This window comes from Piliocolobus tephrosceles, chromosome 21 (genome assembly GCF_002776525.5).
Source record: "Piliocolobus tephrosceles isolate RC106 chromosome 21, ASM277652v3, whole genome shotgun sequence".
In the NCBI taxonomy this organism is placed as follows: domain Eukaryota; kingdom Metazoa; phylum Chordata; class Mammalia; order Primates; family Cercopithecidae; genus Piliocolobus; species Piliocolobus tephrosceles.
The window spans coordinates 10,636,380-10,663,371 of record NC_045454.1 but is presented as its reverse complement, the minus strand read 5'-3'; the positions used below and the strand labels follow the sequence as shown (position 1 = coordinate 10,663,371).

General features: G+C 49.8%; 1 protein-coding gene across 4 annotated transcripts in view; it reads left to right on the top strand.

The window, feature by feature from the left end:
- Positions 1–3,709: 3,709 nt before the first annotated feature.
- DHX34 (DExH-box helicase 34) overlaps positions 3,710–26,992 on the top strand; it is a 36,704-nt gene continuing 13,421 nt past the window's right edge. Inside the window, exons 1-8 of one of the 4 annotated variants that reach the window (XM_023182461.3) lie at positions 3,951–4,422; positions 5,211–5,388; positions 8,483–9,464; positions 11,379–11,690; positions 14,215–14,469; positions 16,324–16,426; positions 18,952–19,169; positions 24,523–24,697. In XM_023182461.3, the coding sequence (XP_023038229.2) occupies positions 8,760–9,464; positions 11,379–11,690; positions 14,215–14,469; positions 16,324–16,426; positions 18,952–19,169; positions 24,523–24,697 (1,768 nt within the window). In that variant the 5' untranslated portion in view covers positions 3,951–4,422; positions 5,211–5,388; positions 8,483–8,759. Of the gene's footprint in view, positions 3,890–3,950; positions 4,423–5,179; positions 5,389–8,482; positions 9,465–11,378; positions 11,691–14,214; positions 14,470–16,323; positions 16,427–18,951; positions 19,170–24,522; positions 24,698–26,992 lie in introns of those variants that run through there. The other 3 variants (XM_023182462.3, XM_023182463.3, XM_023182460.2) reach the window with 3 other exon arrangements.

Below are 26,992 nucleotides of genomic sequence, written 5' to 3'. Positions count from 1 at the left end.
AAAATTTGTTGTGGAACAATTTATACACCTCCTTTGAGTAGGAGGTGGGACTCAACTCTGGAGGTAGGGCTCAAACATTGGACCAAATTGAGGACTAACTAAAACAGGGAGGAGGACGAAGCAACTTTTTTTTTTTTTTTTTTTGAGAAGGAGTCTTGCTCTGTTACCCAGGCTGGAGTGCAGTGACACAATCTCGGCTCACTGCAACCTCCACCTTCTGAGTTCAAGCGATTCTCCTGCTGGTTGAACTCCTGACTCAGGTGATCTGCTCATCTCAACCTTCCAAAGTGCTGGGATTACATGTGTGGGCCACCACGCCCAGCCCGAAACAACTTTCTATGACATGCCTACTAGTGTGCCATGTCAGTTTGCCATTGCCATGGCAACACCCAGGAGTTACTGCCCCTTTCCATGGCAGTGACCCCACAACCCGGAAGTTATTACTCCTTCCCTAGATATTTCTGCGTAATCTGCCCCTTAATCTATATGTAATTAAAAATAGATCTAGGCCGGGCGTGGTAACTCACGCCTGTAATCCCAGCACTTTGGGAGGCCAAGGCAGGTGGATCACCCGAGGTCAGGAGTTTGAGACCAGCCTGGCCAACATGGTGAAACCCCGTCTCTACTGAAAATACAAAAATTAGCCGGGCGTGGTGGCGGGTGCCTGTAATCCCAGCTGCTTGGGAGGCTGAGGCAGGAGAATCTCTTGAACCCCGGAGGCAGAGGACGCAGTGAGCTGAAATCACGCCATTGCAGCCTGGGCCACAGAGCAAGACTTTGTCTAAAACAAACAAAAAAATGTATAAATGTAACTACAGAACTGCCCTGAGCGGTTAGTCTCAGCACATGGCCTATGGGGTATCCCTGCTGTGCAGGAGCAGTCACAGAGCTGTAACACTGCTGCTTCAATAAAGCTGTTTTCGACCCAGCGTGGTGGCTCACGCCTATAATCCCAGAACTTGGGGAGGCCCAGGTGGGCGGATCCATGAAGTCAGGAGTTCGAGACCAGCCTGGCCAACATGGTGAATCCCCATCCCTACTAAAATTACAAAAAGTAGCTGGGTGTCGTGGTGTGCGCCTATAGTCCCAGCCACTTGGGAGGCTGAGGCAGGAGAATCGCTGGAACCTGTAAGGTGGAGGTTGCAGTGAGCTGAGATCATACCACTGTACTCCAGCCTAGGTGACAGGGTGACACTGCGTCTCAAAAAAAAAAAAAAAAGGAGGCCGGGTGTAGTGGCTCACCCCTGTAATCCCAGGAATTTGGGAGGCCGAGGTGGGCGGATCACGAGGTCAAGAGATCGAGACCATCCTGGCTAACACAGTGAAACACCGTCTCTACTAAAAATACAAAAAATTAACCGGGAGTGGTGGTGGGTGCCTGTAGTTCCAGCTACTTGGGAGGTTGAGGCAGGAGAATGGCGTGAACCCAGGAGGCGGAGCTTGCAGTGAGCCAGCCAAGATCGCGCCACTGCTCTCCAGCCTGGGTGACAGAGCGAGACTCCGTCGAAGGAAGAAAGAAAGAAAGAAGGAAAGAAGGAAGGAAGGAAGGAAGGAGGGAAGGAGGGAAGGAGGGAAGGAGGGAAGGGAGGGAGGGAGGGAGGGAAAAGAAAAGAAAGAAGGAAAGAAAGCAAGCTGTTTTCCTCTACCTTGCCCGTGCTCACCTTTGAATTCTTTTCTGGGCAAAGCCAAGAATCCTCGTGAGCTAAAACTCCACTTTGGGGCTTAAAGTTTGCAAAATCCTCCCATTAATCCATTGGGACCAGGTGCCACTTAGGAGCGTTCTTTGATAACTTTTACAAAACATCTTTTGTAGTTTTTGAGATGTTTTCATTTTGTAGATCATTAGCCTTTCTTTTTTGAACTAGAATACATTTCATGGGAATTTTCAAATGTATGTCTGTGCAATGTTACATAAAATCCCTTTGACTATTAAAAGCCATCTGTTTTGTTTTAACTTCCCTTTTTTTGTTCTAAGGTTTGTTTATTTCTGCTGTTTTTTTTTTTACCATAGAAATATTGATTTCCTTAAGTTTTCAAAGAACCAAGTTATTAATAATTTCTCTAAGAACTAGGCTCAAGCTTGCTATTCAATCCTGTTATTGATAGACGGTGGCTTTCTTCTTGATTTCACATTTGTTGTTCATTTCTTCCAATTTTCCTTTTTTAAAAATTATAGTTATTGTTTGGATTGTTTATTTATTTATCTATTTATTTATTTGAGAGGGAGTTTCTCCTTGTCGCCCAGGCTGGAGTGCAATGATGCGATCTTGGCTCACTGCAACTTCCGCCTCCTGGGTTCAAGCGATTCTCCTGCCTCAGCCTCCTGAGAAGCTGGGATTACAGGTGTCCGCCATCATGCCTGGCTAATTTTTTATATTTTTAGTAGAGACGGGGTTTCATCATGTTGGCCTGGCTGGTCTCGAACTCCTGACCTCAGGTGATCCACCTGCCTCAACCTCCCAAAGTGCTGGGATTACAGGCGTGAGCCACCACACTCAACCTTGTTTAGAAATTTTAAGCAGAATGCTTAGTCCATTTATTCTTCTTCTTTTGATAATAATGTATGAATTGGCTTCTCTATCTCTAAGTTGTTTTCCAAAGGCTTGATAATTATATCCAACTTTCCACTTGACATCCCCAGTTGATGTCCAATGCGTAACTCAAACAATATGCTCAAAACAGAACTTTGGATTTTCTCTCTAGCCTCTCTCCCACGTCTTCCTGATGGTAGTAGACAGTGACTTCGTATTTCCAAATGTTCAGGCCAAAAATTTTAGAGTCCTTCTTTTTTTTAAGACATAAAATTGTTTTCTTTTTTTTGAGACAGTCTGGCTCTGTCACCCAGGTTGGAATGCAGTGGTACCATCATGGCTCACTGCAACCTCAGTCTCTCAACCTCCTGGGTTCAATTGATCCTCCCACCTCAGCCTCTTGAGTAGCTCGGACTACAGGCACACACTGCCATATCCGACTAATTGTTGTATTTTTTTGTAGAGACAGGGGTTGGCCATGTTGCCCAGGCTGGTCTGGAACTCCTGACCTCAGGTGATCCACTCGCCCCGGCCTCTCAAAGTGTTGGGATTACAGGCGTGAGCCACCGTGCCCAGCCCAGTTTCTTCTTTCACTTAACAAAAGAGGGTGCATTGCTGGCTAATGAGATAGTTTCTGTATGTGGGGGCCTTCCTGCATGTGTGTGATTGAGTTTATTGCAGGGAAAGGTAACAGAAAATGGGGTTGTAGAAAGAAAAGAGGTAAGGCTGAATGTGATGCCTCACATTTGTAATCCCAGTGCTCTGGGAGGCCAAGGCGGGAGGATCACTTGAGGTCTGGAGTTGGAGACCAGCCTGACCCAAATGGTGAAACCTTGTCTCTATTAAAAATACAAAAATCAGCCGGGGGTAGTGGTGTGCCCCTGTAATCCCAGCTACTCGGGAGGCTGAGGCAGGAGAATGGTTTGAACTTGGGAGGCGGAGGTTGCAGTGAGCTGAGATCACGCCACTGCACTCTAGCCTGGGAGACACAGCGAGACTCCGTTTCAAAAAAAAAAAAAAAAAAGTGCCTGGGCCCGGGGTTTGGGTTAAAACCTCGGCGTGGCAGAGCTGGGGGGCACGTGGCTATGCCTGGGGAGGAGAGGGAGGGGTCGGGGAGGAGGTGCCTGCAAGTCTGTACCGCAACGCCCCTACTGGCCTCTAGAGGGCGCAATCTCCTGAGGCTCCACCCCAAGCGAGGCGGGGCGGAAGCGTGCTGTGCACAGGCTCAGGATGGGTCTTGGGCAGCCCAGAGCTTGGCTGCTCTGTGGTGGCGGGGCGGGGTCAGACCGAGATGGCGGTGTGCGCAGGCGCAAGACTTGGGCTCTTGGGACCGGAAGTTAAGGCGTTCGCGGCTTGTAGTAAGTGAGGGGGGCAGGGCGGGTGCACCGGGTGGTGGCAGCGGTGGCTGCTGGAGTTGGGCGGGTCGGGGGTAATTTGGGGTGCGAGCCCAGGGGCGAGGGAAATCTCGAGATGAGGAGAAATGTAGGAGGCAGCCGAAGGGCCGGCAGACGCGGACGGAGATGGCACCTGAGCGTCCCTGGGAGAACCTGGGCGACAGGCCAGAGACGGAAAGAAATGGAGGCACGAAAAGAAGCCTCGAGAAACTGAGGGACTGAAAGACGAGGGTGTTGGGAGAGGAGGGAAGCTGAAAACTAGAGAGCGTGGGCGAGAGTTGCGATAGGTTCCAGCCAGAGGCTCAGACCAGAGGCCGAGAGGCGTGGTCGCCCTTAAACTTGGGGAGTGGAGTGGAAAGTCGGAAACTGATCGTGGACGCTAGAAACAGAAAAAAATGGGATTTAGATGGAGAAACGATACACTGAATCATGTGGGACACCGAGAGATACGGAAGGGTGGAGACAGTGAAGTAGGGAGAACCCCACAAAAACTGGAGGTAATGGAAAATGATGCTGAGAAATGGAAAAGTGAGGGAGTGGAGCCCGAACCCCTAGATTTGAGTTCCTCACCTGACACTTGGCTACTCACTTAGCCTCTCTATTGCTCAGTAAAATAGGGGGTGATCATAGTGCCTTACAGTCGTGAGAAAAGTGTGTGTGTATGTACATAGGTGTGGGATAGGAATAAATCATACAGATAGGAATGGGTCTGTGTGTTAACGTGAGTAAGCAGTAAGTAAGTAAGCATGAGCTATTATTAAAGCTTCTGATATTGGGAGATAAAGTATTAGATGGGGAAATGGAGAGAGAAGGTGATGGAGAGTGAACACTGGAAGGACACAAGGGAGGAAAAAAAGATTAAAACAGAACATGAGAAAGAGGGCACGGTAACTCACGCCTGTCACCCCAGCACTTTGGGAGGCTGCGGTGAGAGAATCGCTTGAGCTTGGGAGGTCGAGGCTGCAGTACGCTGTGATTGCGCCACTGCACTCCAGGCTGGGTGACAGAGTGAAACCCTGTTTCGAAAAAACAAAAATGAAACATTTTTATTTTTTTGAGACGGAGTTTGGAGTTTCTCGCTCTTGTTGCCCAGGCTGGAGTGCAATGGCGTGATCTTAGCTCACCGCGCAACTCCCGCCTCCTAGGTTCAAGCAAGTCTCCTGCCTCAGCCTCCCAAATAGCTGGGATTACAGGCATGTGCCACCACGCCCGGCTAATCTTGTATTTTTAGTAGAGATGGGGTTTTTCCATGTTGGTCAGGCTGATCTCGCACTCCCGACCTCAGGTGATCTGCCTGCCTCGGCCTCCCAAAGTGCCGGGATTACAGGCGTGAGCCACAGTGCCCGGCCTGAAAAAGCTTTTTTTTAAATGAGAAAGATGGAGAAAGTCAAATGGAGAACTGAAGAGAGATGGAGAAGGGAAGAGCTGGATTACAGAGAAAATCAGACTATAAAATGACTCAGGTAAGTGAAGAGAGATGAGACCAGAATAGGACAGGGAAGAGAGATGAGGGTGATGAACAAGACAGACTGAAAAAGAGACAGAGGCCTGAAGATGGAGTGGAGAGAGACGGAGGGGACAGAGGGGGAAACAAACCCACTAAAGGCCATGAGCCCAGGGCAAATAGGCCAAGAGACCAAAAGATGGTCAGAGACACAGTTATACAGAAACTAGAAGATGCAGACAACCTAGAAGCTGAAAAAGATAGACACCTTGAGAGGCACGGGATGCTGCCAGCGGGGCTCAGCATGCATAGGCAGTTTGTAGCCTCAGAGGAACACTCTCATATTCTTTTCATTTTTTTGTTTTTTGAGACGGAGTCTCGCTCTGTCACCCAGGCTGGAATGCAGTGGCCGGATCTCGGCTCACTGCAAGCTCCGCCTCCCGGGTTCATGCCATTCTCCTGCCTCAGCCTCCCGAGTAGCTGGTACTACAGGCACCTGCCACCACGCCCGGCTAATTTTTTTGTATTTTTAGTAGAGACGGGGTTTCACCATGTTAGCCGGGATGGTCCGGACCTCCTGACCTCATAATCCGCCCGCCTCGGCCTCCCAAAGTGCTGGGATTACAGGCGTGAGCCACCGCGTCCGCCCGGAACGCTGTCATTTTCTAAGAATCACTGGCCCAGAGTCACAGTAACAGTCCAAGCCCTCAACTTGCTTCCCTCCTAGAACAGGAAAACACAAGAGTAGGTGGAAGCATTGTTAGCACCATTATGATAGGGCACTGTGGCCCTTGGAGTCTAATTTTGTTTCCAGATTTTGCCCCACTTCCTCTTGCTGTTTTCTGTTTCTAGTTACTATTTAACTACTTAGCTTCTCTCTACCAAGATTGATGGTTAAATGTTGTCAAGTTTTGAGACGGATATTATCTCTGTTTTATACATGATGAAAACTGCCTGAAGTTAGTTCAGGTTAATTTGCCCAGGGAGCTGGGCACGGTGGCTCACACCTATAATCCCAGGACTTTGGGAGGCTGAGGTGGGTGAATCACTTGAGGTCAGGAGTTTGAGACCAGCCCTGCCAAAATGGTGAAACCGTGTCTCTACTAAATACGAAAAATTAGCTGGGCATGGTGGCACACACCTGTAATCCCAGCTACTTGGGAGGCTGAGGCAGGAGAATGACTTGAACCTGAGAAGCGGAGGTTGCAGTGAGCTGATACACGCCACTGCACTCCAGTCTGGGCGACAGAGTGAGACTCCGTGTAAAAAAAGAAATTTTGCCCAGGGGGCACACATTTAATACATGATGAAGTTGAGATTCAAACCCAGATCTGCCTGACTCTAACTCCTTTACCAATGAAGGCTCTGAACCCTTTTAGAGTCATGAACCCCTTTAAGAATCTGAGTGACTAACTTCCAGAAAATTGCGCATATGAGGGTGTGCTCTTTATTAAGATATTTTCAGCTGAGAACCAAAAACCCAACTTTAGGCCAGGCGTGGTGGCTCATGCCTATAATCCCAACACTTTGGGAGGCCAAGATGAGCAGATCACTTGAGGTCAGGAGTCCAATACCAGCCTGGCCAACATTGTGAAATGCCGTCTGCACTAAATACAAAAATTAGTCAGCGTGGTGGTGCACGCCTGTAATCCCAGCTACTTAGGAGGCTGAGGCACAAGAACTGCTTGAACCTGGGAGATGGAGGTTGCAGTGAGCCAAGATCACACCACTGCACTCCAGCCTGGGTGACAGAGCGAGACTCCATCTCAAAACAAAAACAAAAGACTCCAACTATAAGCAAAAAGGCATTTTCTTGTGTAAGCTGAGAAGTGGGGGGTTGAAGGGAACTAAGTTTCAAGACCTAAATGATGTTGCTAAGCTTCTCTTCCTGTCCCTCTTTCACCCTCTCCCTGTGATGCACAGTGATACCCTTGTGCCTGTATCTAGTTATTTCTCTAGGATAGATTTTAGGAAAGACTCTGTCATGTTTCAGAGCTACTACAAACAGCTCCAGGCTTACATCAAACTTGCCTGATTATAATGGATAAAATGAGAGCTTTTCTGTCCTAGCAACCGAGTGTAAATTCCACAAAAGGGCCCTGATTGGCCCTTCTTGGATCATGTGTCCACTTCTCAGACCAATCATTGGTTAGAGTACCATGATTGGCCAGGTCTTTGTCACTTGCTTACCCAATAGGGGTTCTTTGACTTAAAGGCCCTTGAACCATGTAGAATCGAGGAAGGGCTGTTCTCTGAAGGAAGGTGGATTCTATCCTCAGAAAAGAAGTAAGGGGTTGTGCCAGGCAGCCAAAAATAATATATAACACTTGCAAAATTTTGTCTTTTATCTCAATATTCTGAATCTCACTGGACCCCGGGTGAAGAACCCTTGTGTTATTCTTTTCATTACATCACACCTCTCTCCTGTTACTGCCTTTTGAGACAAGATTCTGCTGTTGGTTGGCCATGTGACCTACATCTCTCCTTTAGGTGTCAGGTCAAACATCCCTTCCTCCCAGGATCCTTCCATGATTCCCAAGCATGGGAAGGAGGAGGAACCTCCTTTGGTGTCCCACAGCTCCCTAGGGTTCTGTTATCACAGTCCCCATCACTGGATTGTCACAGTCTGATGAGGTGTGTGTCACATGAGAGATGATGTGATCATGGCCATCTGTGAGGACTCTGGTGGTCGTATTCATTACCTCCTTTTCCTAGTTCAGTGCTTGAGAAACAGGCTGTTAGAAATGTTTCTAAAAATGGGCTGGGCATGGTGGCTCACACCAGTAATCCCAACACTTTGGGAGGCTGAGGTGGGGGAATTGCTTGAGCCCAGAAGTTTGATATCAACCTGGGCAACATGGTGAGACCTCATCTCTACAAACAGTAAAAAATTAGCTGGGTGTGGTGCCGTGTGCCTGTAGTCCCAGCTATTTGGGAGGCTGAGGCAGGAGGATGACTTGAGTCCAGGAGGTCGAGGCTGCGGTGAGCCATGATTGTGGCACTGCACTCCAGCCTGGGAAACAGTGAGACCCTGCATCAAAAAAAAAAAAAAAAAAAAAAAAAAAGGCAGTGTTCCCAAAAGTGAATGAATGTCTTCTGTTCTCTCTCCTAAGAATCCAGGGCCTGAAAACCCAGAATGAACTTGTGTCCATCCCAGAGATCACTGCAGGTATCATGAGGTACCCTTTGTGTCATCAGCTCAAGCAGTCCCCTGACCACTTTATCATCTCTGGTGGTCCTGTGCCGTGACTAGGAGGAAAAATTAGCTCTTTGAAGATAAAGTGGTTCTCTGTTGCAGGCACTGGCCTCTTAAATTGTTGCAGGTTGGGAATGGATGAGAATATTTGTTTTGGGTGATCAGAACTGAGACCCCCATTGTGGATTAGTAACATGCCTCCTCCTAGAACAAGAGAGGGCAGGGATCACCAAGACCACCACTGGGCTCCCAGCGAGGAAGAGGCCTTGGAGAAATGGGACTGGAATCGTCCAGAGACACGTCGCCTCTTGGAAGATGCCTTCTTCCGTGAGGAGGATGACATCCGTCAGGGTTCTGAGGAATGTCAGAAGTTTTGGACCTTCTTTGAGCGCCTGCAGAGATTCCAGAATCTCAAGACCTCCAGGAAGGAGGAGAAAGACCCTGGACAGCCCAAGCACAGCATCCCAGCGCTGGCCGACCTACCTCGCACTTATGACCCACGTTACCGCATCAACCTCTCTGTTCTTGGCCCTGACACACGGGGCTCTCAGGGGCTGGGCAGGCACTTGCCTGCGGAGAGAGTGTCTGAGTTCCGCCGGGCCTTGTTGCACTATCTGGACTTTGGCCAGAAGCAGGCATTTGGGCGTCTGGCCAAGCTGCAGCGTGAGCGGGCAGCCCTCCCCATCGCCCAGTATGGGAACCGTATCCTGCAGACACTGAAGGAGCACCAGGTGGTGGTAGTGGCCGGTGACACCGGCTGTGGCAAGTCCACTCAGGTGCCCCAGTACCTGCTGACTGCTGGCTTCAGTCACGTGGCATGTACCCAGCCCCGGCGGATCGCCTGCATCTCACTGGCCAAGCGTGTCGGCTTTGAGAGCCTTAGTCAGTATGGCTCACAGGTGAGTGGGACGCACCAGGTTTCCGATTTTTCCAGGGCGACCTTGGGGGAATAGGTTGCTTGTCCATATGGCAGTATCAATAAAAATGAAGCACTTGGCCGGGCGTGTTGGCTCACGCCTGTAATCGCAGCACTTTGGGAGGCTGAGGTGGGCGGATCATGAGGTCAGGAGATCAAGACCGTCCTGGCTAACACGGTGAAACCCTGTCTCTACTAAAAACTACAAAAAAAGTTAGCCAGGCGTGGTGGCGGGTGCCTGTAGACCCAACTACTCGGGAGGCTGAGGCAGGAGAATGGCGTGAACCTGGGAGGCGGAGCTTGCAGTGAGCCAATATCGCGCCGCTGCACTCCAGCCTGGGCAGCAGAGCGAGACTCCATCTCAAAAAAATAAATGAAGCACTTACCCTTGGACCCAGTAATGATTCTTCTAGAACTTTATCCACAGATTGGCTTGTCCGTGGTCTATATGACAAAGGAGCTAGCATTATCAGTGTAGCACTTTAATGGCAAAACAATGGGAAATGTCCTAAAGGCTCGTCGCTTTTTTTTTTTTGAGACAGAGTCGCGCTCTGTCACCCAGGCTGGAGTGCAGTGGAGCGATCTCAGCTCACTGCATCCTCCTCCTCCCAGGTTCGAGCAATTCTCCTGCCTCAGCCTCCTGAGTAGCTGGCATTACAGGCACCCACCACCCTACCCAGCTAATTTTTGTAATTTTAGTAGAGACGGGGTTTCACCATGTTGGTCAGGCTGGTCTCAAACTCCTGACCTCAGGTGATCCACCCACCTCGGCCTCCCAAAGTGTTGGGATCACAGGCATGAGCCACTGCGCCCAGCTGCGAAGGTAATTCTTGGCAGTCATCGCAATGCAAACTGCCATCTTGGAAGGCCAATAATAGTCCTTCTGTGTCATGGTGGTCATAAGGATGAAATGGGTTGATATACATAAAGCACTTAGAGTGGTACATAATGTCCTGGCACATAGTAGGGACTCAAGAAAAGGTTATTGGTATTATAGTAAACATTATATATACATGAGGTATGGCGCTAGATACTTCCTGTGCATTGTCACATAGCATTCTCACAGCATCTAGGAGGAAAACTGTAAGGGATGGCATTGCCTGCCCAAGGTCTGTGGCACTGAGTGGCAGAGGTAGGATTCCAACCCAAGCTGTTGGACTCCAGAGTCTGATGGCTAGGCATGGCATTTGCTTAGATTTTCTTTTTTCTTTCTTTTTTTTTTTTTGTTTTTTGAGATGGAGTCTCGCGCCCAGGCTGGAGTGCAGTGGCCGGATCTCAGCTCTCTGCAAGCTCCGCCTCCCAGGTTCACGCCATTCTCCTGCCTCAGCCTCCCGAGTAGCTGGGACTACAGGCGCCCACCAAATCGCCTGGCTAGTTTTTTGTATTTTTTAGTAGAGACGGGGTTTCACTGTGTTAGCCAGGATGGTCTCAATCTCCTGACCTCGTGATCCGCCCGTCTCGGCCTCCCAAAGTGCTGGGATTACAGGCTTGAGCCACCACGCCCGGCTCTTTTTTTTTTTTGAGACGCAGTTTCACTCTTGTTGCCCAAGGCTGGAGTGCAATGGTGTGATCTTGGCTCACTGCAACCTCCGCCTCCCAGGTTCAAGCGATTCTCCTGCCTCAGCCTCCCAAGTAGCTGGGATTACAGGCACGCGCCACCACGCCCGGCTAATTTTGTTTGTACTTTTAGTAGAGATGGGGTTTCTCCATGTTAGTCAGGCTGATCTCGAACTCCTGACCTCAGGTGATCCGCCCGCCTCGGCCTCCCAAAGTGCTGGGATTATAGGCGTGAGCCACTGCACCTGGCCTGCTTAGATTTTCAATTTGGGCAGGGCCAGGGGCTGATACCCAGGCTCAGGGTCCTCTCCTGACCACACCTTTCTTCATCCCACCCCAGGTCGGCTACCAGATCCGCTTTGAGAGCACGCGTTCGGCGGCAACCAAGATTGTGTTCCTGACGGTGGGCCTGCTCCTGCGACAAATCCAGCGGGAGCCCAGCCTGCCCCAGTACGAGGTCCTGATTGTGGATGAAGTCCACGAGCGGCATCTCCACAACGATTTCCTCCTGGGTGTCCTCCGGCGCCTGTTGCCCAAGCGGCCTGACCTCAAGGTCATCCTCATGTCGGCCACCATCAACATCTCGCTCTTCTCCAGCTATTTCGGCAATGCCCCTGTGGTACAGGTGCCCGGGAGGCTGTTCCCCATCACAGTGAGTACTTCCCCCTCCTCCTACATCCCCACACCTCCAACCTGGTCTCTGTCCAAACCTGAACATGCCTCTTCTCTCTGCGGCTGTATCTCCCATCTCTTTTATTTAAAGATGTTCTCTTTTTTTAAAGCTACCATTTTCTGAGCATTCATAATGACCTGGTTAGAGTGCTAAGTGCTTATTAGAGTAAAAGCTGTTAGAAGAAGACCCAAAAATGGCTGGGCGCAGTGGCTCATGCCTGTAATCTCAGCACTTTGGGAGGCCAAGGCGGGTGGATCATGAGGTGAGGAAATCGAGACCATCCTGGCTAACACCGTGAAACCCCATCTCTACTAAAAATACAAAAACAAAATTAGCCAGGCATGGTGGCGGGCGCCTGTAATCCCAGCTACTTGGGAGGCTGCGGCAGGAGAATCGCTTGAACCCGGGGGCAGAGCTTGCAGTGAGCCGAGATCGCACCACTGCACTCCAGCCTGGATGACAGAGCAAGACTCTGTCTCAAAAAAAAGAAAAAAAAAAAAACCAAAAATGTAAAGTCTCAAATAAGAGAAGTTTATTTCTCTTAGATAACAGTGTGACTGATCCAGACTGGTGGGCAACCCTGTTCCTTGTGGTCATTCAGGGATCCAGGCTCCTCCTTTCTCATTAGTCTGCCATCTCACTGGGCAGGATTTCTCAAAGTCAGCAAGATTGACATTTCAGTCAAGGATAATTCCTTGTTGTGGGGGCTGTCCTGTGCATCATAGGATATTTAGCAGCATCCCTGGCCCCAACCCACTAGATGCTAGTAGTCTTCTCCTCTGGTTGTGACTATTAAAAATGTCTCCAGATATTGCCACATGTTCCCTGGGGTGCAAAACCACCCCTAATTGAGAAACACTGTCTTACTGAATTATCCTTGTCTGTGTAGTCAAGACTTACAGGAAGAACTTCCTTGTCTCTTGTGATTTCTGGTTCCAAATGCCCATCAATTTGCCTTCTAAGCAGCCATAAAAAAAGAAAGAATGGGCCGGGCACGGTGGCTCGTGCCAGTAATCCCAGCACTTTGGGAGGCTGAGGCAGAAAGATCATGAGGTCAGGAGCTCGAGACCATCGTGGCCAACATGGTGAAATCCTATCTCTACTAAAAATACAAAAATTAGTTGGGCACGGTGGCGTGTGCCTATAATCCTAGCTACTTGGGAGGCTGAGGCAGGAGAATTGCTTGAGCCTGGAGGCGGAGGTTGCAGTGAGCTGAGATCATGCCACTGCACTCCACCCTGGGAAGACAGCAAGACCCATCTCAAAAAAAGAAATGAAAGAGAGAGAGAGTACCAGCTGGGTGTGGTGGCTCATGCCTATAATCCCAGCTCTTTGGGAGGCCGAGGCAGGTGGATCACCTGAGGTCAGGAGTTCGAGACCAGCCTGGCCAACATGGTAAAACCTTGTCTCTACTACAAATGCAAAAATTAGCTCCAGTGGTGGTGCACCCCTGTTATCCCAGCTACTCAGGAGGCTGAGGTGGGAGAATTGCTTGAACCTGGGAGGTGGAGGCTGCAGTGAGCCGAGATCATGCCACTGTACTCCAGCTTGGGTGACAGAGCGAGACCCTGTCTCAAAAAAAAGAAAGAATGAGGCTGCTTCCTGAGAAATGTTTTCTAGGGTTTTTTTTTTTTTTTTTTTTTTTTTTTTTTAGTAGAGACGAGGTGTTGCTATGTTGTCTGCCTGGTCGCGCATCCCTGAGATCAAGCAATCCTGCCGTCTTCGCCTCCCAAAGGGCTAGGATTGCAGGTGTGAGCCAACTATGCCTGGAAATCAGCCAGCCAACCTGGCTTAGGCTCAGGTCCTCTCCTGGTCATCCAAACAACCTGATTTCTAGGGTTTTCATCCTGGTTCCATCACCTAGAATTTTTTCTTGTTGAAGCTACTCTAAACACAAGAGAATGCATGCATTGTAAATATATAACTCAATTAGTTTTCACCAGTTAAATACATCTACGTAGCTAGCACCCAGGTTTAGAAAAGTCAGACATTACCAGCACCCCACAAGCCTTGCAGTTGCTTTGTTACTTTGTCTTTTTATTACATCCTTCAGAAATTATCTAGCTGCAGTGTGCTGTCTATCACCTGTTTCTCAATTAGGGGTGGTTTTGCCCCCCCAGCGAACATGTGGCAATATCTGGAGACATTTTTAATAGTCACAACCAGAGGAGAAGACTACTAGCATCTCATGGGTAGGGGCCAGGGATGCTGCTAAATATCCTACAATGCACAGGACAGCCCCCACAACAAGGAATTGTCCAGACTGCAATGTCAATCTTGCTGACTTTGAGAAATCCTGCCCAGTGAGATGGTAGAATAATGAGAAAGGAGGAACCTGGATCCCTGAATGACCACATGGAACAGAGTTGCCCACCAGCCTGTACCTGTTGCACTGTGTCTTCTCCGTCAACCAGGTCTCCCCCGTCAGCCTGCAGCCTCCCCAGCCCATTGCTCTGAGCTGGAGGGACAGGGTGTGCTTCTACCTGGGGCTGTCTCCTCTCAGGTCGTGTACCAGCCACAGGAGGCGGAGCCGACCACGTCCAAGTCAGAAAAGCTGGACCCACGGCCTTTCCTGAGGGTACTGGAGTCCATTGACCACAAGTACCCGCCTGAGGAGCGGGGTGACCTCCTCGTCTTCCTCAGCGGCATGGCAGAGATCAGCACCGTGCTGGAGGCTGCCCAGACCTATGCCAGCCACACCCAGCGCTGGGTGGTGCTGCCCCTGCACAGCGCCCTGTCTGTGGCCGACCAGGACAAGGTATCACAGGAAGCCCAAGTGGGGCACGCGAGGGGTCTGCATGAGTCAGGGGTGGCTGCACACAGGACTTGTGTAACTCCACAGACGCAGGGCTCGGGGGCTGCACTTACGCAAAGTCATAGCCACCTAGTGGCAGAGCCAGGCTGTGAACCCAGGTAGTTTGGCCCCGGAGCCCATGCTCTAAACCAGAGGTCGGCAAACTTTCTAGAAAGGATCAGAGTAGATATTGTCAGCGCTATGGACCATGGGCTGTCTGTCTGTCACAGCTACTCAGCCCCACTGTTGCAGCATGAAAGCAGCCATAAATTGAGCGTGTGAGTCTGTGTTCCAAAACAGTTTTTTTTTTTTTGAAACAGTCTTGCTCTGTTGTCCAGGCTGGAGTGCAGTGGCACAATTGGGGCTCACTGCAGCCTTGACTTCTTGGGCTCAAGTGATCCCCTCTCCTGAGTCCCCCAAGTAGCAACTGTAGGTGTGTGTCACTATACTGCGTTAATTTTTTTTTTTTCAGACAGAGTCTCACTCTGTCGCCCAGGCTGGAGTGCAGTGGCGTGATTGTGGCTCATTGCAACCTCCGCCTCCTGGGTTCAAGTGATTCTCCTGCCTCAGCCTCCCGAGTAGCTGGGACTACAGGTGCACACCACCACGTCCGGCTAATCTTTTGTATGTTTATGTTGAGTAGAGACAGGGTTTCGCCATGTTGGCCAGGCTGGTCTTGAACTCCTGACCTCAAGTGATCTGCCTGCCTCAGCCTCCCAAAGTGCTGGGATTACAGGTGTGAGCCACCGTGCCTGGCCTCCGTTAATGTTTTTTTGAATTTTAGTAGCAAAGAGGTCTCACTGTGTTGCCCAGGCTGGTTTCAAATTCCTAAGCTCAAGCGATCCTCCCACCTCAGCCCCCAGCAGGGGAAGTGCCAGTTTGTGCTTCAGCTGCCTCTGTGCCTCTGGCTGCCATGTGAATCTACAGGCCAGAGATCTGAGGGGAAGCTAGAGCAGGATCAGAGTGGGCGACGAGAGGCCTGGACCAGGGCAGGGGCTGGGCTGTGGGAGGAGGGAAGGATTTCAAGAAAAGTTCAAGATGGCCTGGTGCGGTGGCTCACGCATATAATCCCAGCACAGGAAGCTGAGGCAGGAGGATCACCCGAGCTTAGGAGTTAGAGACCATCCTAGGCAACATAGTGAGACCTTGTCTCTACAAAACAAAACTAGCTGGGCATGGTGGCATGTGCCTATAATCCTAGCTACTTGGGAGGCTGATGCAGGAGGATCACATGAGCTCAGGAGGTCAAGGCTGCAATGAGCTGTGATCACGCCACTGCATTCCAATGTAGGCCAAAGAGTGAGACACTATCTCAAAAAAATAAAAAGTTCAAGATGTTCAGGTCGGGGGGCACGTGTGGTGGTTCACGCCTGTAATCCCAGCACATTGGGAGGCTGAGGCAGGCGGATCACCTGAGGTCAGGAGTTCAAGACCAGCCTGGCCAACGTGGTGAAACCCCATCTCTCCTTAAAATACAAAAATTAGCCAGGCTTGGTGGTGGGCGCCTGTAATCCCATCTGCTTGGGAGGCTGAGGCAAGAGAATGCTTGAACCCAGGAGGCAGAGGCTGCAGTGAGCTGAGATCACGCCACTATACTCCAGCCTGGGTGACAGAGCAAGACTGCCTCTGTCTGAGGGTGGGGGAGGGCCCAGGATGGCCCAGGTGACGGGGGGATGGTGAGCCGTCTCCGAGAGGGTGGTCTCTGGAGGAGGAAAGGGTTCCAGGGAAGCTGCTGACATGGGGGTGGATGGGAAATTGGACACGTAGGTTAGTCGGGGCTGAGTTAGTTCCTGACACCACCCCCTCCCTTTCCCCCAGGTATTTGATGTGGCACCTCCTGGAGTCCGGAAATGCATCCTCTCCACCAACATTGCTGAGACCTCAGTCACCATTGATGGGATCCGCTTTGTAGTAGATTCTGGTAAAGACCACCACAAGCCCCTACCCACCGCCCACAAGGACTTAGATAGGAGCGTGGGGTCCGGAGGTGTACGCCTGTGGCAGGGACGCACCAACTTGAAGTAGGAAGTACAGTTGACTTTCCCATGTCCAAAATGCTTGCGACCAGAAGTGTTTGGAATTTCGGGTTTTTTGGAATTTGGAATATTTGTATCTATTTTATTATTTGAGCATGTCACATCCAAAACTCTGAAATCCTCCAGTGAGCATTTTATTGGAGGGTCATGTTAGCGCTGAAAACATTTCAGATTTTTGAGCATTTCAGATTTCGGATTTCCGGAATTGGGATGCTGGAAGATGACATGTGGGGCCGTGGACCAGTGGCAACATCTTAATTTTTCTCACGCCTCCCAAGCCTGCTTCTGCCCTGGATCCTTTGTACTTACTGTTCTCTCTGCTGAGAGCTGTCTTTCTCCAGGTATCCACACAGCTGAGGCCCTCACCTCATTTCAGGGCCTGCATAAATGTCCCCCCATCAGAGAGGCCCATCCTGTCCACTCTAAGAGATATCCCCTCCTCCTTCTCCATCCACTGTTGCTTCTCATATGAGGGGGGTTGGCATTCAATTTGTTTTTGTTTTTTTTGGAGACGGAGTCTCACTCTGTTGCCAGACTGGAGTGCAGCGATGCGATCTTGGCTCACTGCAATCTCTGCCTCCCAAGTTCAAGCAATTCTCCTGCTTCAGCCTCCCAAGTAGCTGGGTTTACGAACGTGCGTCACCACGCCCGGCTAATTTTTGTATTTTTAGTAGAGACAGGGTTTTACCATGTTGACCAGGCTGGTCTTGAACTCCTGACCTCAAGTGATCTGCCTGCCTCGGCCTCTCAAAGTGCTGGGATTACAGGCGTGAGCCACTGCGCCTGGTCCAGCATTCTATTTTATATGTGCTGCTGTGTTTGTTCACTTTCTGTCTTCCTGACTGGAATGTTCGCTGGGAGGTCAGCGCAGCATCATGTTTGGAGACACTGGCGCCTGCCCTGCTGGGTTCAGTGCTGGCTGAGTGGCTGGGGTCATGTCAGTGACACTTCATGCATCAGTTGGCTTATCTGTAAAATGACAATGACATGCCCTCCCTCAGGTTATGAGGATTAAATGACTTAACACCCTTGGGTGCCTTCGTGCCTGGCACAGAGCCATCACTCAATAAGTGTTAGCAGCTACCTGGTCGTATTGACTCTGGGGTGCCATTGATGGTAAAATGGCTCATAATTTCATGTGCCATTAAGACATTTTAGGCCAGGTGCAGTGGCTCACGCCTATAATCCCAGCACTTTGGGAGGCCAAGGCAGGCAGATCACTTGAGGTCAGGAGTTCAAGACCAGCCTGGCCAGCATGGTGAAACCCCGTCTCTACTAAAAATACAAAAATTAACCAGACTTGGTGGTGCATGCTTGTAGTCCCAGCTGCTCAGGAAACTGATGTGGGAGAATCACCTGAGCCCAGGAAGTCGAGGCTGCAGTGAGCCGTGATTGTGCTACTACACTCAAGCCTGGGCAACAGAGTGAGACCCTGTTTCGAGAAAAAAGAGAGTAATTATAAAAATAGTGCCTGCCAGGCGCAGTGGCTCATGCCTGTAATCCCAGCACTTTGGGAGGGCGAGGCAGGTGGATCACCTGAAGTCAGGAGTTTGAGACCAGCCTGGCCAACATGGTGAAACCCCGTCTCTACTAAAAATACAAAAATGACCTGGGCGTGGTGGTGGGTTCCTGTAATCCCAGCTACTTGGGAGGCGGAGTGAGCGAGATTGCACCATTGCACTCCAGCCTGGGCAATAAGAGCGAAACTCCGTCTCAAAAAAAAAAAGAAAATGTGAAAAAAGTTTTTTTTGCCACTGGAGGAAATACAGTGCTCTGTTCAATCCCGTGAGACTAGGGCCTTTGTTTAGCTCATTGCTCTTCCCCTAGTGCCTACTGCAGTGCCTGGTACATAGTAGGTGCTTAATAAGTATTGATTGGATAAATGAACCTCTGAAGAAACAAAGACTTGGGAAAATAAATGAAAAGATGTGTGAGTGAAAGGCTGGGTGCAGTGGCCCATGCCTGTAACCCCATCACTGTGGGAGGCTAAGGGAGGTAGATTGCTTGAGCCCAGGAGTTTGAGATCAGCATGTGAAACCACATCTCTACAAAAAAGTAGCTGGGCATGGTGGCATGCCCCTTTAGTCCCAGCTATTCGGGAGGCTGAGCTAGGAGGATCATCACTTGAGCCTGGGAGGTTGAGGCTGCGGTGAGCTGTAATTGAACCACTGCACTCCAGCCTGGGAGACAATGAGACCCTGTCTCAAAAAAAAAAAAAAAAAAAAAAAAGATGTGTAAGTGAGGAAATGAAAGAATAAATAAAATGTCAGAGTTGGACTCAGAATAAGCCCTCGGTTATCATTAACGGAATAAAGGAGTGAGGGTGTTGGCGAGTGGCTAGAGCCAGGCACGTGGCCGGCCGCACGTGGCTGCCACACACAGACTCCCTTTCCTCATTGCTCCCATCCAGGCAAGGTGAAGGAAATGAGCTACGACCCGCAGGCCAAGCTGCAGCGGCTGCAGGAGTTCTGGATCAGTCAGGCCAGCGCAGAGCAGAGGAAGGGCCGGGCAGGCCGCACGGGTCCCGGGGTCTGCTTCCGCCTCTATGCCGAATCGGACTATGATGCCTTCGCCCCCTACCCGGTCCCGGAAATTCGGAGGGTGGCCCTGGACTCCTTGGTGCTGCAGGTGAGGCACGGGCAGAAACGGGACTATATGCTGACTGCTGGCACAGGGAGGAACCTGGGAGGCCTTTTAAATTTTATTTTATTTTATTTTATTTATTTTTTTATTTTATTTTATTTTATTTTAGATAGGGTCTCGCTCTGTCACTCAGGCTAGAGTGCAGTGCTGTGATCACGGCTCGTTGCAGGCTCCACCTTGCAGGCTCAAATGATCCTCCTACCTCCACGTCCCAAGTAGCTGGGACCACAGGCACATACCACCATGCCTGGCTAACTTTTAAAATTTTATTTATTAACTTATTTTGGAGACAGAGTCTTCCTCTGTCACCCAGGCTGGAGTGCAGTGGCGCAATCTTGGCTCACTGCAACCTCTGCCTCACAGGTTCAAGTGATTCTTCTGCCTCAGCCTCCCAAGTGGCTGGGACTACAGGTGCGCACCACCACGCCCAGCTAATTTTTTGTATTTTTTTTTTTTTAGTAGAGACAGGGTTTCACCCTGTTAGCCAGGATGGTCTCACTCTCCTGACCTCGTGATCCACCTGCCTTGGCCTCCCAAAGTGCTGAGATTATAGGCGTCAGCTGCTGTGCTCAGCCTTTTTAAATTTTTAGTAGAGATCAGGTCTTGCTATGTTGCCCAGGCTAGTCTCATACTCCTGAGCTCAAGCGATCTTCCCACCTTGTCCTTCTAAAATACTGGGATTATAGGCGTGAGCCATGGTGCCCGGCCAGCCAGGAAGCATTTACACAATTCCAGAGTGTCAGGGTCAGGAAGGATAGGGCTAGCCAAGCCACTGAGGGGAATGTGAAAACCCTTGTTGAGGGGAGAATTGTTCCTTAAATCCACCGGGTCAACTGGGCACGGTGGCTCACACCTGTAATCCCAGCACTTTGGGAGGCCAAGGCAGGTGGATCACTTGATGTCAGGAGTTTGAGACCAGCATGACCAACATGGTGAAACCAGTCTCTACTAAAAATACAAAAAATTAGCTGGGTGTGGTGGTGCGCGCCTGTAATCCTGGCTACTTGGGAGGCTGAGGCAGAAGAATTGCTTGAACCTGGAAGGTGGAGGTTGCGGTGAGCCAAGATCACGCCACTGCACTCCAGCTTGGGCAATAGAACAAGACTCCATCTGAAAAAAAAAAAAAAAAAATTTCTATAGGGTCAAAGGAAGAACCAGTGACTCAATCAGAATGCTTTCAGCTGTAACAGGAAACCTAGCAGGAAAGGGCTTTTAAAACCAGGGTTTCTCAATACATTTTATGTCATGATTTGTACCTCATTTGTTAATTTAGCATAGGTTAGACTGCCATGACAAATACACACGGTCCCGAATGGCCAACAGTGGAATGGTGGTTTCCAGCTTGGCAGGCAATTTTCTTTATTCAGGGACCCAGGCTCCTTCCCTCTTGTGGCTCTGTCATTTCCCCAGGGGCTTTTCTTGCATGTGTGTCCAGCCAGCCAAAGGGTCAAGGGCGTGGGAAGTGAGTACAGGAGGGTTTGCGGGTGGCGCACTTGCCTTGCCCTCACCACTCCCGGTCAGTCCTCAGTCTTGTGGCCATGCCCAGCCATGAAGGAGGCTGGAAAGTGTAGTCCTTGTGCTGAGGAACGAAAGGAAAAGGAAAGTTGGGAGCAGCTGATGGTGTCTGCCACAGGCTCATGTGCAGGTGTAGCACAAACCAGTGGCCTTCCTGCAGGAGGTGCACACTATTTTCTATTCTGTTTGATTTCATCTTTTTTAAAAAAAATACTGATGCTGCCAGGCACAATTATCGGGAGAACCTGCTCCTGATGTTTAATGTGGGTTCTTTTCTATTTCCTAAGTGTCTCGGCTGGGTTGAGAAGTAAAGGGAAAGAGCACAAGAGAGAGAAATTTAAAGCTGGGTGTCCGGGGGAGACATCACACGTTGACAGGATCCGTGATGTTCCCCGCGTCGTAAAACCAGCAAGTTTTTATTAGCGATTTTCAAAAGGGGAGGGAGTGCACGAATAGGGTGTGGGTCACAGAGATCACATACTTCACAAGGTAATAAAGTATCACAAAGCAAATGGAGGCAGGGTGAGATCACAGGACCACAGGATGGGGCGAAATTAAAATTGCTAATGAAGTTTTGGGCACGCATTGTCATTGGTAACATCTTATCAGGAAATGGGGTTTGAGAACAGACAATCTGTCTGACCAAAATTCATTAGGCGGGAATTTTCCTCCACCTAATAAGCCTGGGAGCACTACAGGAGACCAGGGCTTATTTCTTCCCTTTGGCTTCGACCATGAAAGACGACTGCACTCCTTAAAAGGGGCCGTCTATAAGCGTACCTTCAGGGCGCATTCTCTTTCTCAGGGATATTCCTTGCTGAGAAAAAGAATTCAGTGATATTCCTCCTATTTGCTTTTGAAAGAGGAGAAATATAGCTCTGTTCCGTCCGGCTCACCAGCGGCCAGTTCAAAGTTACCTCTCTTGTTCCCTGAACATTGCTGTTATCCTGTTCTTTTTTTTAAGATGCCCAGATTTCATGTTGTTCAAACATACATGTTCTACAAACAATTTGTGCAGTTGACACAATCATCACAGTGTCTGAGGTGACATTCATCCTCCTCAGCTTACAAAGAAGATGACGGGATTAAGAGATTAAAGTAAAGACAGGCATAGGAAATCACAAGGATATTCACTGGGGAAGTGATAAGTGTCCATGAAATCTTCACAATTTCTGTTCAGAGATTACAGTAAAGACAGGCGTAAGAAATTATAAAAGTATTAATTTTGGGAACTAATAAATGTCCATGAAACCTTCACAATTTATGTTCTTCTGCCGCGGCTTCAGCCGGTCCCTCCGTTCGGGGTCCCTGACTTCCCGCAGCAACAATGAGTGGCTCATGCCTGTTATCGCAGCACTTTGGGAGGCTGAGGCAGGAGGATTGCTTGAGGCCAGGAGGTCGAGACCAGCTAGGCAACACGGTGAGGCCCTGACTCTACAAAAAATTTAAAAATTAGCCCAGTGCAGTGGCACACACCTGTGGTCCCACGCAGGAGGCTGAGGCAGGAGGATCACTTGAGCCCAGGAGGTCGAGGCTGCAGTGAGCCTTGATTGCATCATTGCACTCCAGCCTGAGTGATAGAGCAAGACCCTGTCTCATAAAAAAACAAAGTCCATGGGGTAGGTTGTCTTATCCTAATTTTTGGACCAGAAGAAGGATGCACAGAGAGAGAAAATATTGCACCAGGTCACACAGCTGGCAAGTAGTAGAGTCAGGGCTCCATCCGAGGCCACCAGGCGTCAGAGCCTGCTTCGTGAGTGGCCATTGGCCCCAGGCACAGTGGGTATCACCTCCTCCTCCTTTACTGTCCAGAGGCAGAAGCAAGGAACTGCCCTTCTCTGTGGGTCTAATTTTTGAGACCACGGGAACATTTTCTAGAAGCCTCTGGCCAGTCTCTCATCCTCTCTTGTCAGCAGAACCAGGTCACGTATGTTCACCCTATGGTCAGCAATTGTCTAGGGTGGTGGCATTGCCTGAGTTGATCAGAGCAGTGTCTCAGCCCTAGCTGCATACTAGAAACACCTGCAGAATTAAGAAAAAACCCTGCCCTGCCCCCTGCCTCTTTAAATTAGAGCTGCTAATGTAAAGGTTATTTATTTATTTATTTATTTTTGAGACTGAGTCTCATTCTGTCACCCAGGCTGGAATGCAGTGGTGTGATCTCGGCTCACTGCAACCTCCACCTCCCAGGCTCAAGTGATTCTCCTGCCTCGGCCTCCCGAGTAGTTGGGAGGGAGATGGGTGCCAGCAGGCCCAGCTAATTTTTATATTTTTAGTAGAGAGGGAGTTTCACCGTGTTGGCCAGGCTGGTCTTGAACTTCTGACCTCAGATGATCTGCCTGCCTTGGCCTTCCAAAGTGTTGGGATTACAGGCGTGAGCCAGCATGCCTGGCCTATAAAGGTCTTTAAATGAGTATTGGGTAAACTCCTAGACAACATCAAGGCTTGGTCAGCAGGGAGGAAGGAGCAGCAGCTGCTTGCAGGTGGACGCCAGAACTTCTAGTGCCCTCGGATCAAAGCCAGGCGAGCAGGCTCTCTGGGCTTCCTTCTTACTCTCTGGCCATCACATAAGCCGCCTTGCCAGCCTCTCTTTCTTCCAGTCACCAGAGAGGTGCTGTTTGCTTACGTATGCCACGCCAGGCTCTGGGGTAGACATATGCTGTCACTTAATTCTCCCACCACCTGCTGCCTGCCTGGGCCACTGCATTAATTGGGATTCTTTTGGTTGCAAGTGAGAGAAATACAACTGAAACAATTGTAGGCAGAAAGGGGGATCTTACCATTTTGTGCATTCGTGAGACGGTATGTCTAACTTAGGAACAATCCAAGAATTTCTCCATCTGCTGTAGATGGGCCCATTTCCAAACAATGGACAAAGTCAAAAGTCGCAGCAGTTCTGGGTTAATAAGATAGGCTTCCATCCTGGCCACAACCAGAGAGGATGCTGGGAATGCTCTTCCTGGCTCCAGTCTCAGGGAAGGATTCTGATTGGTCCAGCTCAGGTCATGTGCCTCTCGTCCATGGTCAGGGTCTGGGGGAAGATGTGCTAGGGAGACAGACACAGAGACAGCAGCCCTCCTTGCCTGCCTCTGTACAATGGATCTTGACATTGGGAATGTTATGTTATGTTACGTTATTTTTGAGATGGAATCTCACTCTGTGGCCCAGGCTGGAGTACAGTGGTGAAATCTTGGCTCACTGCAACCTCTGCCCTCCAGGTTCAAGCAATTCTTCTGCCTCAGCCTCCCAAGTAGTTGAGATTACAGGCGCACGCCACCACACCCAGCTAATTTTTGTATTTTTAGTAGGGACAGGGTTTCACCATGTTGGCCAGGGTGGTCTCAAACTCCTGACCTCAAGTGATCCACCTGCTGTGGCCTCCTAAAGTGCTGGGATTGCAGGTGTGAGCCACTGTGCCTAGCTGACACTGGGAATTTGAGATGAAGTCTTGATGTGTTGCCAGGTTGGAGTGCAGTGCAGAGGCCCGATCTCGGCTTACTGCAATCTCCGCCTCCTGGATTCAAGCGATTCTCCTGCCTCAGCCTCCCGAGTAGCTGGGATTACAGGCACACACCACCACTAATTTTTGTATTTTTAGTAGAGACAGGGTTTCACCATGTTGGCCAGGATGGTCTCGAACTCCTGACCTCAAGTGATCCACTCATCTTGGCCTCCCAAAGTGTTGGGATTATAGGCATGAGCCACTGTGCCTGCTGACACTGGGAATTTTAAAATGTCATGAGTTTGTGATTCCTGAGCCCCCCCTGTGCTGCACAGTGGCTCTTGTGTTTCCCAATCTTGAGGGTTTTTCTTCTCATTTTAGATGAAGAGCATGAGCGTGGGGGACCCCCGAACCTTCCCCTTCATCGAGCCGCCACCACCAGCCAGCCTGGAGACCGCCATCCTCTACCTCCGGGACCAGGGGGCTCTGGACAGCTCAGAGGCCCTCACGCCCATTGGGTCCCTGCTGGCCCAGCTGCCTGTGGACGTTGTGATTGGTGAGTACCCATCCCCTTCGTGATCACGCAGGGCAGCAGGAGCGGATATGGGCACAGCTAACTCTCTGAGTGACCTGGGGGTAAGTCTGTTTCTTCCCTGGGTCCAGTTCATTTATTCACTCTTCACTGGGCCAGGCACTGTTCTGGGTGCTGGGCATATAGCAGTGGACAGAACAGACACAAACCTCCAGCCTCAGGGAAGTGACATTTTGGTGAAGAAAACCAGCAATAAATTAGGACAGTAAGGAAAAGGTATAGTAGATCAGATGGTGCTTAGTGTTCTGGAGAGAAGAAACAACGGGGTTGGGGAATGGAGAGTTGCAGTTTATAATACAGGCCTCAGGTATAAGGCAGACCTCACGGGGAAGGTAGCATCTGTGCAGAGAAACGGAGGTGAGGGCTAGGAGCCATGCAAATACTAGAACATGCTTGCCAGCAGAAGTAGAGAAACATGGCCAGCACAGTGGCCCACACCTGTAATCCCAGCACTTTGGGAGGCTGAGACAGGTGGATTGCTTAAGCCTAGGAGTTTGAGACCAGCTTGGGCAACATAGCAAAACCCTGGTTTCTACAAAAAAAAAAAAAAAAAAAAGGGAAAAGAAATATAAAAATAGAATGTGAGCCCTGTATGTAATTTAAAACTTCCCAGTAGCTACATTAAAAAACCAAAAACAGGCTGGGCACAGTGGGTCGCGCCTGTAATCCCAGCACTTTGGGAGGCTGAGGTGGGTGGATCACGAGGTCAGCCGTTTGAGACCAGCCTGGCCAACATGGTGAAACCCTGTCTCTACTAAAAATACAAAAATTAGCTGGGTGTGGTGGCACACGCCTGTAATCACAGCCACTTGGGAGGCTGAGGCAGGAGAATCACTTGAACCTGGGAGGCAGAGGTTGCAGTGAGCCGAGACCATGCCATTGTAATCCACCCTGGGCAACGGAGCAAGACTCCATCTCAAAAAACAAACAAACAAAAAAAAAGCAAAAAGAAACAGGTGAGATTCATTTTGATAAAATAGCTGATTTAACTTAATATACCTAAAACATCATAATTTTAACATAATCAATATAAACATTTTTTGCAAGATGTTATGTTATTTTTTTACCATACAGAGTCTTGGAAATCTTGGCTTGGACCAGCCATGTTCAACTGCTCAGTAGCCATGTGTGGCCAGAGGCGGCCATATTGGACAGTGCAGATGTAGCTTGAGGGTGTTCAGGCAGTAGGAACAGCCAGTGCAGAAGCCCTGTTGGGGGCACACGCCTGCTGCTACGGGAACAGTGAGGAGCCTGGTGTGGCTGCAATGGAGTGAGAGGGAGAAGGCGGGAGATACTAACCAATAGTCCCATCATTCATTCATTAAATACTTTTTTTTTTTTTCTTTTTTGAGACTGAGTTTTACTCTTGTTACCCAAGCTGGAGTGCAATGGTGCCATCCCGGCTCACCGCAACCTCTGCCTCTTGAGTTCAAGCAATTCTCCTGCCTCAGCCTCCCAAGTAGCTGGGATTACAGGCTTGCGCCACCACACCTGGCTAATTTTGTATTTTTAGTAGAGATGGGGTTTCTCTATATTGGTCAGGCTGGCAGAACACCTCAGGTGATCTGCCTGCCTTGGCCTCCCAAAGTGCTGTGATTACAGGCTTGAGCCACCATGCCCGGCCCATTAAATATATATATATATGTGTGTGTGTATATATATATATATGTATTTTTTTTTTGAGACAGAGTCTCACTCTGTCGCCCAGGCTGGAGTGCAGCAGTGCGATCCCAGCTCATTGCAGCCTCCGCCTCCTGGATTCAAGCAATTCTCCTGCCTCAGTCTCCCAAGTAGGTGCGACTGTAGGCACCCGCCACCACACCTGGCTAATTTTTGTTTTGTTTTGAGACAGTTTTTGCTCTGTTGCCTAGGCTGGAGTGCAGTGGTGTGATCTCAGCTCACTGCCACCTCCTGGGTTCAAGCAATTCTCCTGCCTCAGCTTCCTGAGTAACTAAGATTACAGGCTCACACCACCATGCCTGGCTAATTTTTGTGTTTTTAGTAGAGATGGGCTTTCATCCTGTTGGCCAGGCTGGTCTCGAACTCCTGACCTCAAGTGATCTGCCCACCTCAGCCTCCCAAAGTGCTGGGATTACAGGCGTGAGCCACCGTGCCCGGGCAATATTTGTTTTTTCAGTAGAGACAAGGTTTTACCATGTTGGCCAGGCTGGCCTTGAACTCCTGACTTCAAGTGATCTGCCCCACCTCCGCCTCTCAAAGTGCTGGGATTATAGGCATGAGTCACAGTGCCTGGCCCAT